The 16,619-nt window shown below is 43.5% G+C and overlaps 1 protein-coding gene across 1 annotated transcript; it reads right to left on the reverse strand.

The window, feature by feature from the left end:
* Positions 1–10,010: 10,010 nt before the first annotated feature.
* Positions 10,011–13,586, reverse strand: TLR8 (toll like receptor 8). The gene has a single exon (XM_057718019.1). The coding sequence runs from the start codon at positions 13,500–13,502 to the stop codon at positions 10,395–10,397; it is 3,108 nt and encodes a 1,035-aa protein (XP_057574002.1). The 5' UTR covers positions 13,503–13,586; the 3' UTR covers positions 10,011–10,394.
* Between the last annotated feature and the right edge of the window lie 3,033 nt (positions 13,587–16,619).

Here is a 16,619-nt window from a genome sequence, read left to right on the forward strand (position 1 = left end):
GAAGATGGCGGCATCAGAGAGTGGGGCTCCCGGAACCCATTCATCAGGCTGTCTTGAGCCGGAACCCTGCTTTCTCTGCAAATAGCCTAACAGACACACAATGGTCTGGGGAGAAAGACATTTCTGGGGCCAATGGGAAGACAGGTAGTCCTGATCTTTCCTGCAGCTCCCAGACTGCACTGCAGAAAGGGGGGTAGGTAGCTCCAGACGCTACCAAGAGATGCTTTTAATTGTGCTGCAGCTGTGATAGCTCAGCACCATGATTTCTTGTGATGCTGAGGTGTGGTACTACTGTCAGAGTCCAGCATTCATTCACACTTCATACGTTCTGAATCTAGTTTTTATGCTCTGGTCTTGAGGAAGGTACCATGCTGGCAGAAAGTGATGCAAAACTGAGGAGAAAACTGTCTTGCCTTTAGGGATTAGGGAGAAGGCTGACAGGGATGCCAAGAATTTCAACCATATGGTAAACGCTAAAAGCCAGGTATCATGGGAACTCGGGGTGAAAACAAAGGCCTAGAAAGGGCAAGGGAAAAAAAAACTCCCCCAGGACGTGGCATGTGAGCTGCGACTTGAGGGGTGAGGGGGCCTAATTGCCAGCCCACTGTAGTCCTTTCCTGTGGCTGCTGCAACAAATGACCGCAAATTTAGCAGCTTAAACAACACAAATGTATCATCTTACAGCTCTGGAGGTCACAAGTCCCTCAGAGGTTTTACAGGGCCAAATCAAGGTACTGAAGAGCTGGGTGCCTCTCTGGAGGCTCCAGGGAAGAAGCTGCTTTCTCGCCTTTTGCAGCTTCTAGAAGCTGCCCACATGCCTTGGCTTGTGGCCCCTTCCTCCATCTTCAAAAACAGCAGCGTTGCATCTCTTTGACTCTTCCCCTGTAGTGACATTCCCTCTGATTCTGCCTCCCTCTTCCACTTGTAAGGACCCTTGGGATTACATTGGCCCCACCTGGATAATTCAGGACTCTCTCCCTATTTTCAGGTCAGCTGACTAGCAACCTTCCTTCCAGCTGCAACCTAAATTCCCTTCTGCCATGTGACCTTCACATTCATAGGTTCCAGGCAGTAAGATGCAAACATCTTTGGGGGCCATTAGTCTGCCTACTGCACCCATTTTATAGATTGCTTCCTGTGTGGCCTTGAGCAGTTTGTTCTAGACTCTCTGAGCCTGAGATTTCTCATCTGTAAAATGTAGAAATAACGCCCAACCTGCCCATCTCACCATGTTGCCCTGAGAATTTAATGAGATAGTGTATGTGAAAGTGCTTTAAAAATAGTAAAGCCCTATGTCGGCAATATATGGTCCTATGGGGGGGATGGGATGACAAGGATGGAACCTCTTGTGAGTATCTGCTACATTCTAGGCAGGTACTACAAGATGGTTTATCCTAGATGGTACACATCTCTTCCTGATTCCACATTCAGTGACGTCACACTGGTATCTTGAAATCAGCCATGGCGCGAGCCTTTACACCATGGAAATAGGCAAACACTACAAATCAGGGTGCTTCCCATGCCCCCGCCCTCCCCCCGTTCCCAACCAGTTGTTAAACATTCTAAGCACATCACAGCTTCATCCCATTTACTTAAGACAAACCATCTGACGTGGTTATGATTGCCATAGAGTAGAGTACAAGGTGAAGCCCAAAGCCAGTGATAAACCTGCATAAGATCATGCTCCTGGCAAGAGGAGGGTGAGGCCAGCTCGTCACATACTCCAAGGCTCCAGTCTCTCTACCACATCCCACAACCATGCTACACCCTCCACCCCCCAACTCTGCCTGCCCTTGAGAGGGCGGTCAGTCTAACTGTCCAAGAGAATCATGGGCCTCAACAGCATGTTTAAAAATGTAACCATCAACCTAAGGTGGTAGATGGCCATTTTTCAGCCCTGGAAATGACGTTTCCTGGGGCTCACCCATGTCACTGCATCCCATGGTGGCCCCTGTGTACTAACCTTTAAACAGACTTGACCTAAATTGTGCCTGGAGCCTTCAGCTCCAGAGTTTCGGCAACATATAGAAACGGTGACTTCACCGTCCAATGCAAAGGTTCAAAGGGATGTCTTGCAAACAAATTGCCAGGTCAGTCAAAGCCGAAGTGCCGCATGGCTTCCTCTTAGACAACCTGGAAATATTTGAAGGTCAGCAAATACAATCCCTTCATTCAGAGATGGATAAAGTAAACAGCAAGCTCATATTCTTTGGGAGCAGTTAACGGAGGCGATTTGAGAGAGAAAAAAAAGTGACTTTGCTTCATGCTCCATTTAAATCAGGTTTCCATTTCTCTGAGCCTGTGCTAACTGTTCCTTCCTAAGGTTGCGGTTTTATTTTAAACGTGCTCAAGGCACCAGGAATCTAGTTAGCAGGCGTGTGCATTTAATTAACACAAGAGCAAAGGCTCACATCTAATGATGGTTCCCAGTCTTGGCTGAACACTAGAATCACCTGGGGATCTTTTGAAAACTCCAACTACCCACGTTGCGTCCAGACCAGTTAATCAGAAGCTCTGGGGTGGGGCCCTGGCACCATATCTGCCCATGGAAACTCCCAGCTGATTTGCACTTTGCAGCCCAGGAGAGACCCCCTGCAGCCGAGTTCATTTTCCTCACTCCCACTTTACATTTCTATTTCTGGGGCTTCCTGTTGTTTATAAAGTGTCTGAGAAAAATTTAGTATCCAGTTACAGCTGGAGGCCCTGGCTGGGGAGGAAGTGAAAGGCCTCAGAGCATTTTCTAGAAGATGTTTCAGGAAATACAGAAGCCCCACACCTAGAAAACCAGTTCTCCCAGCCTCGTGTGACATCCCCAGGAGCCAATAAAAAACTTGCACTTGAGTTTACTGGTTCATGTCTAAATTGATTAAACCTAGAAATTGCTGGACAAACCGTGTAGGGTCCTGTTCACCCCAAAAGTGCTCTTTTTATGAAAGAGAGCCCATTCTCTGATGTGCACTGATCCAGCTTTTTATCAGCACTTAGTCTCAACTCCTTTGCTCTGAGGCTGTGGTAGCTGGTTGGAGGAGGAGTTGAGCCCGCAGGCAGGTGAGAAGCCAAGTCTCAGAGTAAACAATAGGGATTCCACACCCTGAGAGCTTTGTGAAGCTGAATCCAAAGCTTTAGGCAGCCCGTGGCTGCCACCTGTCGGCGGTAACTGGTATTGACCCCTGTGGAAGTTATCCCTAAAATGGTTGGGTATAATGTCAAAGGAGAGGAAGACTGGGAAGCTAAAAGAGAGGGGTCTTTTTTCTCTACTAGAAATGCATTTCTCATTAGAAATGCATTTGAACCTTTTAATAGGCTCAAAAAATAAACAGCTTCCCAGTGGCAATGTTCTACTATCTAAGTGGGGGTTTTTGTTTTTCTGTTGGAAACTCTAGTGTCTTCCCTTTGCACACTGAAGGGACATTATAAAGACCATATTCCATTTTGAGTCACTGGCAGAGGAAGTCCTGAGATGTCCCCTTCAGGCTCAAGACAGAGTATCCCTTGCCTTGTTCCTCCAAGACTACAGTGTGACTGCTGAGTAAGACACGGGGCTTTACCAATGTGTCCATTTCCTGAAAGCACTCAAGGGCAGAAAGGAAGAGAACACAATTGTGCAAACTTCTTTTGTACTCACGGGAAATAATGGAAACTATTATGGCTTTAAGTTCAAGAATAATGATGGTGGAAACCTGGCCAAATCAGTATAATAGCTTTATTAACAGCTGAGAGGGAAATTGCCTTTATTCTTCCAATATCCATAAATGACTTTCCCTTCTCAAGGGCATTTTCGACTTTCATGGAGTTCTGAGCAATTTCTAAAGAAGAAAAGCCATGGTTGTTATGAATTGAACTGTGTCCTCCCCACCCCCCAAATTTTATGTTGAAGTCCTAACCCCGAGTACCTCAGAATGTGACCTCATTCGGCAACAGAGCTGTTGCACATCTTATTCGTTAAGATGCAGCCATGCTGGAGTAAGGGTGGACACTTAATCCGACATGACTGGTGTCCTTATATGAAGAGGAGAGAGATCTACAGGGAAGGCAGCCATATAACAATGGAGGCAGCCATGGCAGTGATGCACCTACAAGCCAAGAAATGCCAAGGAGGGACTTCCTTGGTGGTCCAGTGGTAACGAATCTGCCTTCCAGTACAGGGGACACAGGTCTGATCCCCGGTTAGGCAACTAGGCCCTTGGCCACAGCTACAGAGCTCATGCGCCTCAACTGGAGAGCCTGTGTGCCGCAAACTACAGAGCCTACGTGCCCTGGAGCCTGTGAGCCACGACTATACAAGAGCCCAGGTGCCGCGACTAAGACCTGACGCAGAGAGAAAGAGAGAGGAAGAGAGAGAAAGAGAGAGCGAGAAAGAGAGTGAGCAAAAGAGAGCGAGAGAGAAAGAAAGAGAGAGGAAGAAAGAAAGGAAGAAAGGAAGGAGGGAAGGAAGACCAAGGATTGCCAGCAAATATCAGGAGCTAGAAGAGGCAAGGAAGGATCTTCCCCGACACATTTCAGAGGGATCATGGCCCTGCAGACCCCTTGATTTCAGCCTTCCAGCCTCCGGAACGGTGAGACAATACACTTTTGTTGTTTTTAAGCCACCCAGTTTGTGGTACTTTGTTATGGTGACCCTAGCAAACTAATACAGTTGTAATATTAGAAAATAATGTAGAGGCCATGTAGTCCATTCTACAAATAAGGAATCATGCTCAGAAAGGTGGAATGAGTTGCTAGAAGCAGACCTGGGCGTCCTAATTCCTGTGGTTCAGGGTTCTTTACAGAGGCCAACAATCAGAGATCAGTGCCAAATAGGGGTTTGGCAAATGTTGACCAGCTCCAAGCAGAAAGCAGAGGACCAAAGTAAGCCGACAGGGAGGACTTCAAGAGTGTAGAGTAGAAATGCCAGGAGCTTCAGACATGGCGGGGCCATGCTAGAAAAGCCATCGAAAAAAGGGCAAAGAAGAGAAATAAGGCTGTCAGTAGCTCCACAGAGTTGTGCGACCATCACTACGATGAATTTTAGAACATTTGCCTCATTCCAGCAAGAACTCCTGTGGCCATTTGCAGTCACTTGCCATCTTCTCCCAATCCCCCAGCCCCCAGGGAACCACTTGCCTAATTTCTGTCTATTCTGGACATTTCCTATACATGACATCATACAACATGTGGTCTCTTGTGACCGGCTTCTTTCACTGAGCGTCAGGTTTCCAAGGCACATCCATGTTGTAGCGTGTGTCTGCACTTCATTCCTCTTTAAGGCTGAATAATAGTCCACTGTATGGCTATATCCTATTTCACGTATCCATTGATTGGCTGCTAGATTTTGGCCATTTTGGAACCCATCTTTGGACTAAACACATATCAGTTGTTCAAAAAGCATTTGTCCGTTAAATAGAAATTATGAATTGAAGAAGAAGATAGATGAGATACAAGGTGAGGTATCCCAGGCTTGATCATTTTATATTCTCACCAAAGATGGTTTTAGGGGAGGATGGAGCCTTGAAAAAGAAGAGGTTTGGAATGTGTGAGGCCTATTCTATCTCAATAGAAGGGGTCTGAGGATCTAACTATAGCTGGAGCGTGAGTGCTCTAACTCTTGGCTCCCTTAGCACACAGCAATGAGCATCGTGTGGACGGTTTCCAGTACCACGGCAGGACCAGCTGGAGCCTGGTAGACCTCCCAGGGAGTCCTTCACACACACAGATGTTGACTGCTGGAACACAGCTGCTCCTTCCCGCAGCTCTCCCTTCCTTCCCCTCTTTCACCCCAAGGAAACATGCTCACCTGAGGCCCGGTCTCGGAGAGGGGAGGGCAAGCCAGTCACCACTGGTCCAACAACTCCCCATGAGTGCGCTCTAACACAGGGACATCTGGTGCACATAGTAGGTGCTCACTCAACTTCTGTTGCATGAACAGCGTAGAGTATTTGAGTAGGAACCAGCTGCGTCAAAAGCGTGGAGACTTCCCTCTGAGACGGAGTCTCCTCTTGGCAGGAAGTGGTGCTGGCAGTGCGGAGGGGGATCTGTCTGGGTGTGACTCCCCAGGGTGCAACTCAGCATCAGTCTGCAGACCACGTTGAATATCACTGTACTAAGCATTTTATTCTATAAAGATATGTATACTTGAACACGAAGATGTAAGTATTCTAGAATTATTTGTAATACCAAAAGATCGGAAGCAATCTAAATGTCCAGCAATAAAGGACGGGGAAAATACCTTCTGGTACATTAGTGTAAGTCAGTACCATGCAGCTGTTAAACAAACAGATATACACTCTGAGAAATTTTAAGTGAAAAGAGCAAACTGTAGAATAGTCATATAAAGTCTGCTCCTTTACGGTAAGAGAGCATTTAAAGGCTTAGATATGCAAACTGAAAACTTCTAGAAGTTGTGGCAGAGACTGCTAGCTATCTCCCAAATCCCTTCTCTTTCTTCCATAGTTATAGATGAAATATATATAGTTCCCAGCATACCTTGCAGTTATGTGGGGTCAAACAGGTCCTCACTAATGCAAGGGGAGCAGATGTGTGCCACTGTTGGGTCCAAGCCTGAAGACACTGGTCTGAGTAGTCTGCCTTGTTATTTTTTCCCGTGCCTACAGTTGGAACCCACCCATAGCGGTGACCCTGCCTGGACCATACACGTGATGCCAATTCCCTAGGGGACAGCAGAGCAACAAGAGAAAGGAACATGGGATCTTGAAGGCCCTGTAAAGGAGAGCTGCCCTGCCAACCCAAACTATTCTCACTGGAACTGTTACGTGTGTCTCAGTCCGTCCAGGCCGCTATCACAGAATACCAGAGATTGGGTGGCTTATGAACAACAAACATTTATTTCTCAAAATTCTGGAGGCTGGGAAGTCCAAGATCATGGCACTGGCAGATCCGGTGTCTGGTGAGAGCCCGCTTCCGAGACAGTCATCGTTTTGCTGTGCCATCACATGGTGGAAAGGGCAAGGGAGGGTTCTGGGGCTACTTTTATAAGGGTACAAATTGCATTCATGAGGGATCTACTCTCATGACCTAACCACCTCCTAAAGGTCCCACCTTGGGGATTAGGTTTCAACATGTGAATTTGGGGAGGACACAAAACATTCAGGCCATAGCATATGGGATACAGAAATAAAGTTCTGTATTGTTGGATCTCTCGGTTACAGCAACTGAGGCTTTACACATATAATACAAAAGAATACACAAGAATCTTTAACAGTGATTGGCTCTAGGAAGCAAAGTTGTGTTGGGAGGGAGACTGAAATTTAATCATACATCCTTTTGTAAAATTTGAATGTTTAAAAACCAGTATACAGGTATTAGCATATATTCATTTTAAAATAACAGAAAACAAAACAATGCTTTCTCTTTAACAAATTAGAGGTCTGGGAGACACTGCATCAGGGAAGATCCCCGGTGTTCTCCTTACTTTCTGCAAGTAATTATCCTTCCTTCTCTCGCAAAAACAACACAAAACAAACAAAAACACCAAATTACAGTCCTGATTTTCCTATAATGGTATCTTAAGTGAGGAATGAGTGAGTTTTAAGAACAAATGTTTTTACTAACCACCAATTTCACTACCTTCACTTTATGAAGATATTTGCTAAGGAAAAGGTAATATTGTTTGTGACTTCCATTAACTTGTCATTCTGTCAACAGGACACTACCAAAGTATGTGAGCTTAACACAGACCGGTAATTACTACCACTGAAAAATGTACATTTTTATTTCCCCAAAACAATCAGAGAACACAGGTATGAGCTTCTACCAGACAACAAGTTAATGTGGCATCCACAGGAACGAGCTGTAACTGTCCCCCACCATTCTTTTTAGGGTGTCCCTTCCTGGAATGATCCCCTGCTTTTAGATATTTGTTTCCATGCCTCAGCAAACGCAAGCATAAATACCTTTCTATTCACATCATGGTCTCAAAACAGGGTTCAATGTGACAAAGCTAAAATTGCCCTTGACTGATTTCCACTTTGTCCAGGTCAATACTAAGATACACCATTTTGTTCAGTTCCTTAGAAACTCATATTTAAAGATAACTCATCGTGCAAGATTAAGAGACTGTACTTAAGGAAGGATGGGGGATTGGAGATTTTTCTTCTTTTCATTCTAAAGCGACTTCACTTTCTTACACTCAAATAATTTCCAGTTATTTTCAGGTCAATTTCTTCAGGATTCATACTACACTGGACAGAAGCAGCTATGGACAGATGCAGAGGAACCAAGGGGTAGCAGAGGTGGTAGAGAATGCCAACATGTTACACTTGGGAGAACTGCATAAAGGGTACCAATGGGTAGGCATTCTGACTTTGTCTTCTGAGTAGGAACTAAAGATAGAATTAATTTCTCAGTTAATGATTATCTTGATGTACAAACTTTATGAAAACTGTTCCCCATTGATTTCTTATTTATTTAATTTTATGGGTTTTTTGGCTGCATTGGGTCTTTGTTGCTGCACATGGGCTTTCTCTAGTTGTGGCGAGCAGGGGCTACTCTTCGTCGTGGTGCGTGGGTTTCTCATTGCAGTGGCTTTTCTTGTTGCGGAGCACGGGCTCTAGCTGCGTGGGCTTCAGTAGTTGTGGGACATGAGCTCAGTAGTTGTGGCTTGCAGGCTCTAGAGCGCAGGCTCAGTAGTTGTGGCACACGGGCTTAGTTGCTCCGCAGCATGTGGGATCTTCCTGGCCCAGGGATCGAACCCATGTCCCCTGCATTGGCAGGTGGATTCTTAACCACTGTGCCACCAGGGAAGCCCTCCCCTTTGATTTCTACCAAAGGTTTTTTTCTTCAAAACCCAGTGCTGATGGTAATTTATTTTATTTTTTAATCCCCCGGCTTTTATTTATTTTTTTAAAGTATAGTTGATTTACAATGTTGTGTTAATTTCTGCTGTACAGCAAAGTGACAGTTATACATACATATACATTCTTTTAAAATATTCTTTTCCATTATGGTTTATCCCAGGACACTGAATATGGTTCTCTGTGCTACATGGTAGGACCTTGTTGTCCATCTCTTCTATATGTAATAGTTTGCATCCGCTAACCCCAAACTCCCAGTCCATTCCTCCCACCCCCCTCCCCCTTGGCAACCACAAATCTGTTCTCTGTCCATGAGTCTGTTTCTGCTTCATAGATAGGTTCCTTTGTATCATATTTTAGATTCCACATATAAGTGATATCATATGATATTTGTCTTTCTCTGTCTGACTTACTTCACTTACTCTGATGATCTCTAGGTCCATCCATGTTGCTGCAAATGGCATTATTTTGTTCTTTTTTATGGCTGAGTAATATTCCATTGTATATATGTACCACATCTTCTTTATCCATCCATCTGTTGATAGACATTTAGGTAATTTATTTTATATTATAGATCTGTTTCCCTACTGTGTATTTATTATATGCTCATGATGTGAAATGAAGCATTTTAATTATTAATTTCATGATTTACAGCAATGGCAATTGACAGATACTCCAAATGCTTCAAATTTAGCTGCACACTTTTAAAAACCAGTTAGGAAGTAAAAAAAAAAAAAAAAACACTTAAAAAATCATCCATCTTAGCCTTTAAATGGCATCTAAACCTTAGAAGTGAAACATTACAGCCAGTCTTTATAAAAGTAATTATAAAAGAAGGACTAATGCAACCACAGCATAATATAGCCACATAGCCATGGATATATGATAAATGTAAATAGCAAGTTAACATTAGAACTATTGTAGTTGCCCAAGTTCTGAGACATTGAAAAGAAGGTATAGCAGGCCAGCTGCTAAGATGGCCACAATGAGCCCCCCTCCTGGTATTCACCATTTATGACCAAGCTGGCAGGCTGAGCGAGGCTATCACAACCGCCCATCTTGGTCATGTACTACTTTCCCAGGACTAAGGCGATCAGTCCCATGGAGCTGGCAGCGCCAGTGATTTACTTCTCACAAGCAGAATATGGCCAAAGTGATGGGTTATCACTTCCCTGATTAGATTACAAAGATGGCCACTTCCACTGTGTCAGCAATCTCTCTCTCTTGCTGGCTTTGATGAACCAAGCTGCCATGGGGAGGGGTCCATGTGGTCGGGAACTGAGGGCAGCCTTGGGCCGACAGCCCAGGAAGAACTCAACCCTGAAAACCACCACACGCGTGTGAGCTCAGAAGTGGACACTAACCCCAGCAGGTGCCTGTGGCCCTGGCTGACACAGAGATTCCAGTCTTTGAGAGGCCCTGAACAGAAGACCCAGTAATAAGCCAGGCCTGGACTCCTGATCCACAGAGACTATGAGATAACAAATTGTATCATTTTAAGCCATGAAGTTTGGGGGTAATTTGTTACACAGCAAGTGATAGCTAAGACAGAAGGGTCATTGCTGTGCATGTTTACTATGTTGGTGAACCCCGACTTCACATCAGTTAGTACTGCTTAATGGAATTGACATACAAATCGTTATACCGTGAATCATTTGCAGTTAAGACGACATTTTTCAGACTCTGCCAAAACAAGCCTTCTGCCTTGGGGTTGTCAGGCCACTGGAGGATGGAGCTCTTGCAGATCCTCTGCCGCAGCCTCAAATACTGCGAGTGCTGCAACACTGGCTCCAGCAGAATAAAGACAATCACATCCATATTCTCATCCATTAGCCTCTGCAAGGCCAAGTAGAATGCTGTTTTAAAGTTCCAGTTTTTGGCATATTTTTTGGTTAAAACAAATATTGTTTTCTTGCTTTGGTTGATGCTTTGCATGAGGTTGTCAATGGTGGCTAGTCCTGGGTCCCAGTCTCTTTCCTCTAAACAGAGGAGCACATTTTTGTCCTCACTCTCTTCCAGGTGGAAGCGCAGCTCATTGATCACCCAGTCTGTGACAGAGGCATCCTTGGTGTCATAAGAAACGTAAGCATCATAGAAAGTCTGGGATGTGGAAAGAGACCTGTAGCCTTTTACCTTAGCTAAGCACACATGATAGAGAAACCAAGCATCCCAGTGAAACCAGTGATGAGCCAGGGCAGCCAGCATAACTGAGATGGTGACAAAAAAGGTGAAGAAAGAGAATACCACCGCAACGGTATCTGAAACGCAAGTTTTGAGGTCTAGACTCACAATACTCTTGCCTTGTTGATCCCCAGGGCTGGCGCAAATGACATCTGTCAGTCTGGGAATTGTGACGTGCAGATTTCCATCCATCCATTCTCGAAAATCTCCGATGTCACAGGTACAGTCAAAAGGGTTTCTACGTAGTTCCAAAATGGCTAAGTTGGTGGCGGTCTTACTTTCAAATGTGGATTTGTTGATCATCTTGAGCTGGTTGAAACTTAAATCGAGGTGTATCAGACTGCCGGCTTCGGAAAGAAAGCCGGATGGCAGGTGGGAAATCCTGTTTTGACTCAGTAGCAGTGTCTGAAGAGAAGATGTGAATTTCGATAGGCTATCGGTTAAAAACGACAGCTGGTTTCCACTTAAGTCAAGCAAGCTGATATTAGGAAACTGCTGCAGTAATGACCAGTTAAAGAAATTTAACATATTATCATTTATGTATAGTTCGGTGAGACTCTGGGGCAAGTTAAGGAAGGCTTCATTGGGGATGTGCTGAAGGTTATTAGAGGCTAAATGAAGCCGTGTCAGATTGCTGAGATACTTAAAAATTTTCCAGTACCTGACATCTTGAGCATTCCACAAAAGGTCAAGGCGGTTTCCACTGAAAACTAATTCTTCCAGGGACATGCTTTCCAGGTGTGGTTCTGTTAAAGTAAAAATACCATTGTAGCTCAAGTTTAAAACTTTCAGCTGAGTTAAATTCTGAATGAATCCTAGACGGTGAGTTACCCCTGCTATTCGGAAATAGTGTGCATTGTAGCTCAGATCTAGAACTTCCAACAATGGCAATTCGCTGAAAGCGGCATCATCATCAAAGTCTAGTCTATTGTTTGTCAAATCCAAATACCTGATACCACGCAAAAGTGAAAATTCAGTTCCATTTAACACTTGGCCGTTGCCATTTGAAGACAGATTTAAACAGGCGATGTTTCTAAGACCATCAAATTGCTTTATCCCAATAAAGAAAATACTGTTCAAGCTTAAATCTAAGGCGTTGCCATAACGTGAACACTGTGGCTTTATTAAAGGATTGGTGTTATGATAAAAATTTGAATGTGGGTCAAACTCAGTATCTGCTGAGCGTGGCTTGTGGACATGACTTTGGAAAGAGGGGCCGTTTGCATTGTGGTGCTTGGTATCACTGACCAAGGGTGATATTCTGTTTTCTGACAAGTTAATGATCTTCAGGTTGGGGAATGATTGGAAAATGGTAAAATTAATTTGCTTAATAAAATTAACACCCAAGTTGATAGTTGTTAAATTTGAGAGGTTCATCAGGGGCTGGAAATCTCCAATTCTAAGTTCCTGGAACACATAGCCTCTTAAATGCAACATCTGGAGAGATGTAAGCTTAGAGAAATTTTGGGAAATATTAATGTATTGTGGATATTTTTTCAGTTCGTAGTTGTAAGATAAGTCAATTATTTCTAAGGAGGGCAGTTTCGCCAAAAATTCCCCAGAGGCTATTTCGTCCATCAAATAGTTGAATTCGAGATGCAGAACCTTCAGGTGATTCATGTTGTCAAACCAGGTGGAAGGAACCTTCCTGAGCGAAGTGCTAGAGAGGTTTAGGTAGTGAAGGTGGGTCAGAGTCTGAAAAGCACGAGGATGTATCTGAATTGAAGCACCTCCTTTGCAAGGTATGCAGGGAAACGGCGCATTAAAACATCTTGGGCAGTTCCCACTTAAATCTAGTACTCTTAAATATCTCAGTCCCTTGAAGTCTTCTGGACTGACGTTTTCGATCTTGGTGTTGCTAAGATAGAGCTCTATTAGCGAGCTTGGCAGTTTGGGTGGTACCTGGTAAAGGGGATTAAAAGATAATGACAGCACCTTCAACCTGGTAAGATTTCCAAATGTTCCGTTTTCTATGAAAAAGGTATCATTACAAGCAAAATAACAGTTCCAGCCCAGATAGAGATTTTCCAGATTCCTGAGTCCAGAAGTATTCTCTTTTGTTAACCTGATTATTTTATTTTGAATTAGACTAAGTTGTTTCAAAGATTTTGGCAAACCAGCCGGTATTTCTTGTAACTGGTTGTCTTCAAGCAGTAACTCCCTCAGGTTTTGTAGGTTGAGAAATGCCCCGTCTGTAATAGTCATACCGTTCTTTACAGCAGAATTTTCATTCTGGGGCCATAGCCTGACATTATGGTTTAGATTGATTTTAGTCAGATTTTGCAGCCCTTGAAATGATTCATTTGTTATGCGTCTGATGAAATTACCAGACAGGTCTAGTTCTGTCGCATATTTGCTCACTGTTTGGGGTACTTCACGTAATTGACGATTGTCACATTCTGCAATAACACTGCCATTTAGGGTTTTCTCATCGCAAGGATAGCTTCTAGAATAATTTGCTTCAGTGAAGAAATCACAGGAATCAGAGACTAGCAGGAAAAGGCAGGTCAGAAGCAAAAAGTGAAGGGTCATGTTTTCCTAAGGAAAATCAAAGTGGAGTCACAATATTAGAGTGGCAACATTGGCCAGGCATTTCATGATGAAATTTACAGTGCTTCAACCATATTTTGCATGAGTTTCGAAGTGGGAGTGCTCTTAACAGTTAAGTAAAATTGCATTAAATTAGGTTCAGAACGATTTTAGCTTTTCACCATGTTCAGCTTCATGCTGCTCAAAGAAGCGAAAGATGAAGCTATCTGAGATGTGATGACAAGAAAACCTGAAAAGCTTTTGCAGAAGCACTCATCACGCATGCCGCCCACCACAGTGGGCCTGATGCTGGACCCTGGCTATGGTTCATACTAGATCTATAGCACAGCAAGCTATATATCTGTTGCTTCAACCTATTAGCGTAACTCGATGAAACTTTGGCCAGTCCCAAGGAGAGTCCAGATCCAGCTTCTATTATGCCAGAGTCATCTCTACGTTATCTACACAACCATAGATTTTATTGGTATTTCCCACAATTTTTCTGTACCTCTATGATGGCATGTATCAGATTCTCTTATGTCCTAGCATGAAAGCAAAGTGGACACTTTCTGTTGATAATAATAGCAAACAAAGCGTCACGTATTACGCCAAACATAAACATTTTCTCGCCCATGTTTACGTTTCCAGCAACACAATGAGATAGGTTCTATTATTATCCATATTTTGTAAGTGAAGAAACAAACTCAGAGACTTCGCTCACTTTCGGAAGGCTAATACATTGCAGAGGTGAGACGAGACGAGTCCATCTGATTCCAACGTGGTGTTTTTAACCACTACCCATCACGCTACACAATCTCATTTTGAAATCTTTATGCCAGAAGAGTTCCTCAAATGTAGACAGCACTCAAAAAAACTTTTTGTAGGGAGGCTACTACTTATATGTCTCTTATAAACATTGCATCAATAACCATTCTTTTGCTTTTGTAAACTTCTGTGGGGAAGACAATAACCTTTTATATTTTTCTGCATTCCTTGTAACATCTAGCAGAGTGCCTCCCTTTCTGCGATTCTTTCTTAATAGGGGGCTGAATATATTTTGGTAATTATATGAAGCAATGAACAGATTAATGTGACTGGTATGATCAAGGGTTACAGTCAAAAAAAAAAAAAAAACCTCAAAATCTTCTTTCATTGGGTGTGGAGACCAATCTTTACGAAGATATTTTTCACTAAAGCCCAACTCACGTCCTTATTGTGAGTTAACCAAGTGCATGCTTTCATTTTAAATCCTCCTAAAATTTAGGGTTAGTGAACTAACAGTCACTGCCATACCCTTCCTACATTTTAAAAGATTTTTATATGGAATTTGAGTATCCTGAGGATCAATAATTTTTGCCCATTCATAACAGCCAAGGGAAAGCCAGCTCCTTACAAGATGCAAATTAAAGTGGAACAGGACTTGCAAGCATTTTCAGTTACTTGTGGTTATTTCCAAATACAGCACCATGAAGGCGCTGCTGTTTAACTTTTACTAAACAAAAGCCCTGCTTTACCTGGTGTGGTAAACAGAATTTTAAGATGATCCCTATGACCTTTGCCCCTGATATTACTCGTGGAATTATGTTACATTATGTGACAAAAAGGAGATTATCTAGATGGGCCTAATCTAATTATATACACCTTTAAAAGCAGAACGTTTCCCCTGGCTAGCAGTGGAAGCAAGAGTCAGAGAGATGGGAAGCAGGAGAAGAATTGGACGCATCACGGCTTAAAGATGGAGGGGGTGGGCCCCCGACAAGAAATGCAGGCAGCCTGGAGAAGCTGAGAGTGGCTCCCTGTTGAGAGCAGGGAAATGGGGGCCCTGATCTTACAACCACAAAGAAAACTGAATTTGACTGACAGCCCAAATGAATTTGGAAATGGATTCTCAGCCAGAGCCTCAAGATAAGAGACCAGCTGGCCAACACCTTGACTTTAGCCTTATGAGACGTAGAGCAGAGAACCCAAGCAAGCCCACCCAGACTCCAACCCACAGAAATTTCAGCTAATAAATGGGTATTGTTTGAAGTGTTTAAATTTGGGGGTTATTTGTTATGCAGCACTAGAAAACTAATACATCTAGAAAATGTGTGTTAAAAGATGATTCACAGCTTGAAATATGCAGCTTTTGTAGCGGCCACCCCAGGTCTTCAAGTTCAACATCTCTGGGAGACACAGATGTGCCAAGGGAGTAATGAAGCTCGGGGATGCGTGAAACTCTGGCAAGTAACCCAGACGATATGAAGTTTGCTCAACACCTAAGCAGATCTAAGCCTACGTGATTTCCAAGTGTGAACATGTTGGAAGTCACTTCCTGACTCTTTCTTGTCCTTTCCTAGCTAGTGGGTGGCCTGGGGGGGGGTCTATCTGATGACACACACAGCTTATAAATTAGCTCACAGTCTAGTGGGTTAAACAGACGTGAGCAAAAGCATTACAAGATTTCAACGGTGACACAAAGAAGTGATACTAGAAGAGCTTAAAAAGAGGAGGATTTGGCCTCTTCATGGAGACTGGGAAAGGTTTCCCTGAGGAAGTGAAACTTGAAATGTGATTTTAAGGTTGATTTGGGATATATAAGACAGAAGGAGGTCAAAAGAATGTTCCAGCATATGCAAAGGCCCTGTGTGTACTCCTTTGAATTTCCCATGCTGTGCCTTCAGAGGGGCCCTGGACAGGAATCAAGAGGAGCATGCTGCGGGCCTGAGACAAAGCACACCAGGTTTCAAGTCCTCAAAGCCGACTGAAACCTGCAGAGAACTGCCTGCAACAGCAGGATTCAGAATAAGAAGTAGAGCCAAGAGGATTGGAATGCCATGTGAGAGATGACGTATAGAGATGTTGCAGAAGTCCTTAGTATCTCCATGTCACTACAGTCAATGGAAAATTTTCAGTCCTTGTCTGAATGAGCACGTGAATATAAGGGAATGAAAGAAAGTCAGGGATGTAAGAAAAGGTAAGACTGGATTTTGATCTTGATCTGAGGAGCAATGCAAGCCTTTGAAGGTTTTAAGCAGAATGGTACCATGCTCATTATTCTACAGTTGTCACTAGCAAGAGGGCAGAGACCTTCAGGAACAAGATAATGGTATTGTGAACCAAGATGGTGGCAGTGGAGAT

The sequence above is a fragment of the Hippopotamus amphibius genome, chromosome X (assembly GCF_030028045.1).
Source record: "Hippopotamus amphibius kiboko isolate mHipAmp2 chromosome X, mHipAmp2.hap2, whole genome shotgun sequence".
Lineage (NCBI taxonomy): Eukaryota > Metazoa > Chordata > Mammalia > Artiodactyla > Hippopotamidae > Hippopotamus > Hippopotamus amphibius.

Excerpts from the sequence above, each read along its gene's own strand:
- TLR8 (XM_057718019.1), bottom strand. The coding sequence starts at position 13,502 with ATGACCCTTCACTTTTTGCTTCTGACCTGCCTTTTCCTGCTAGTCTCT.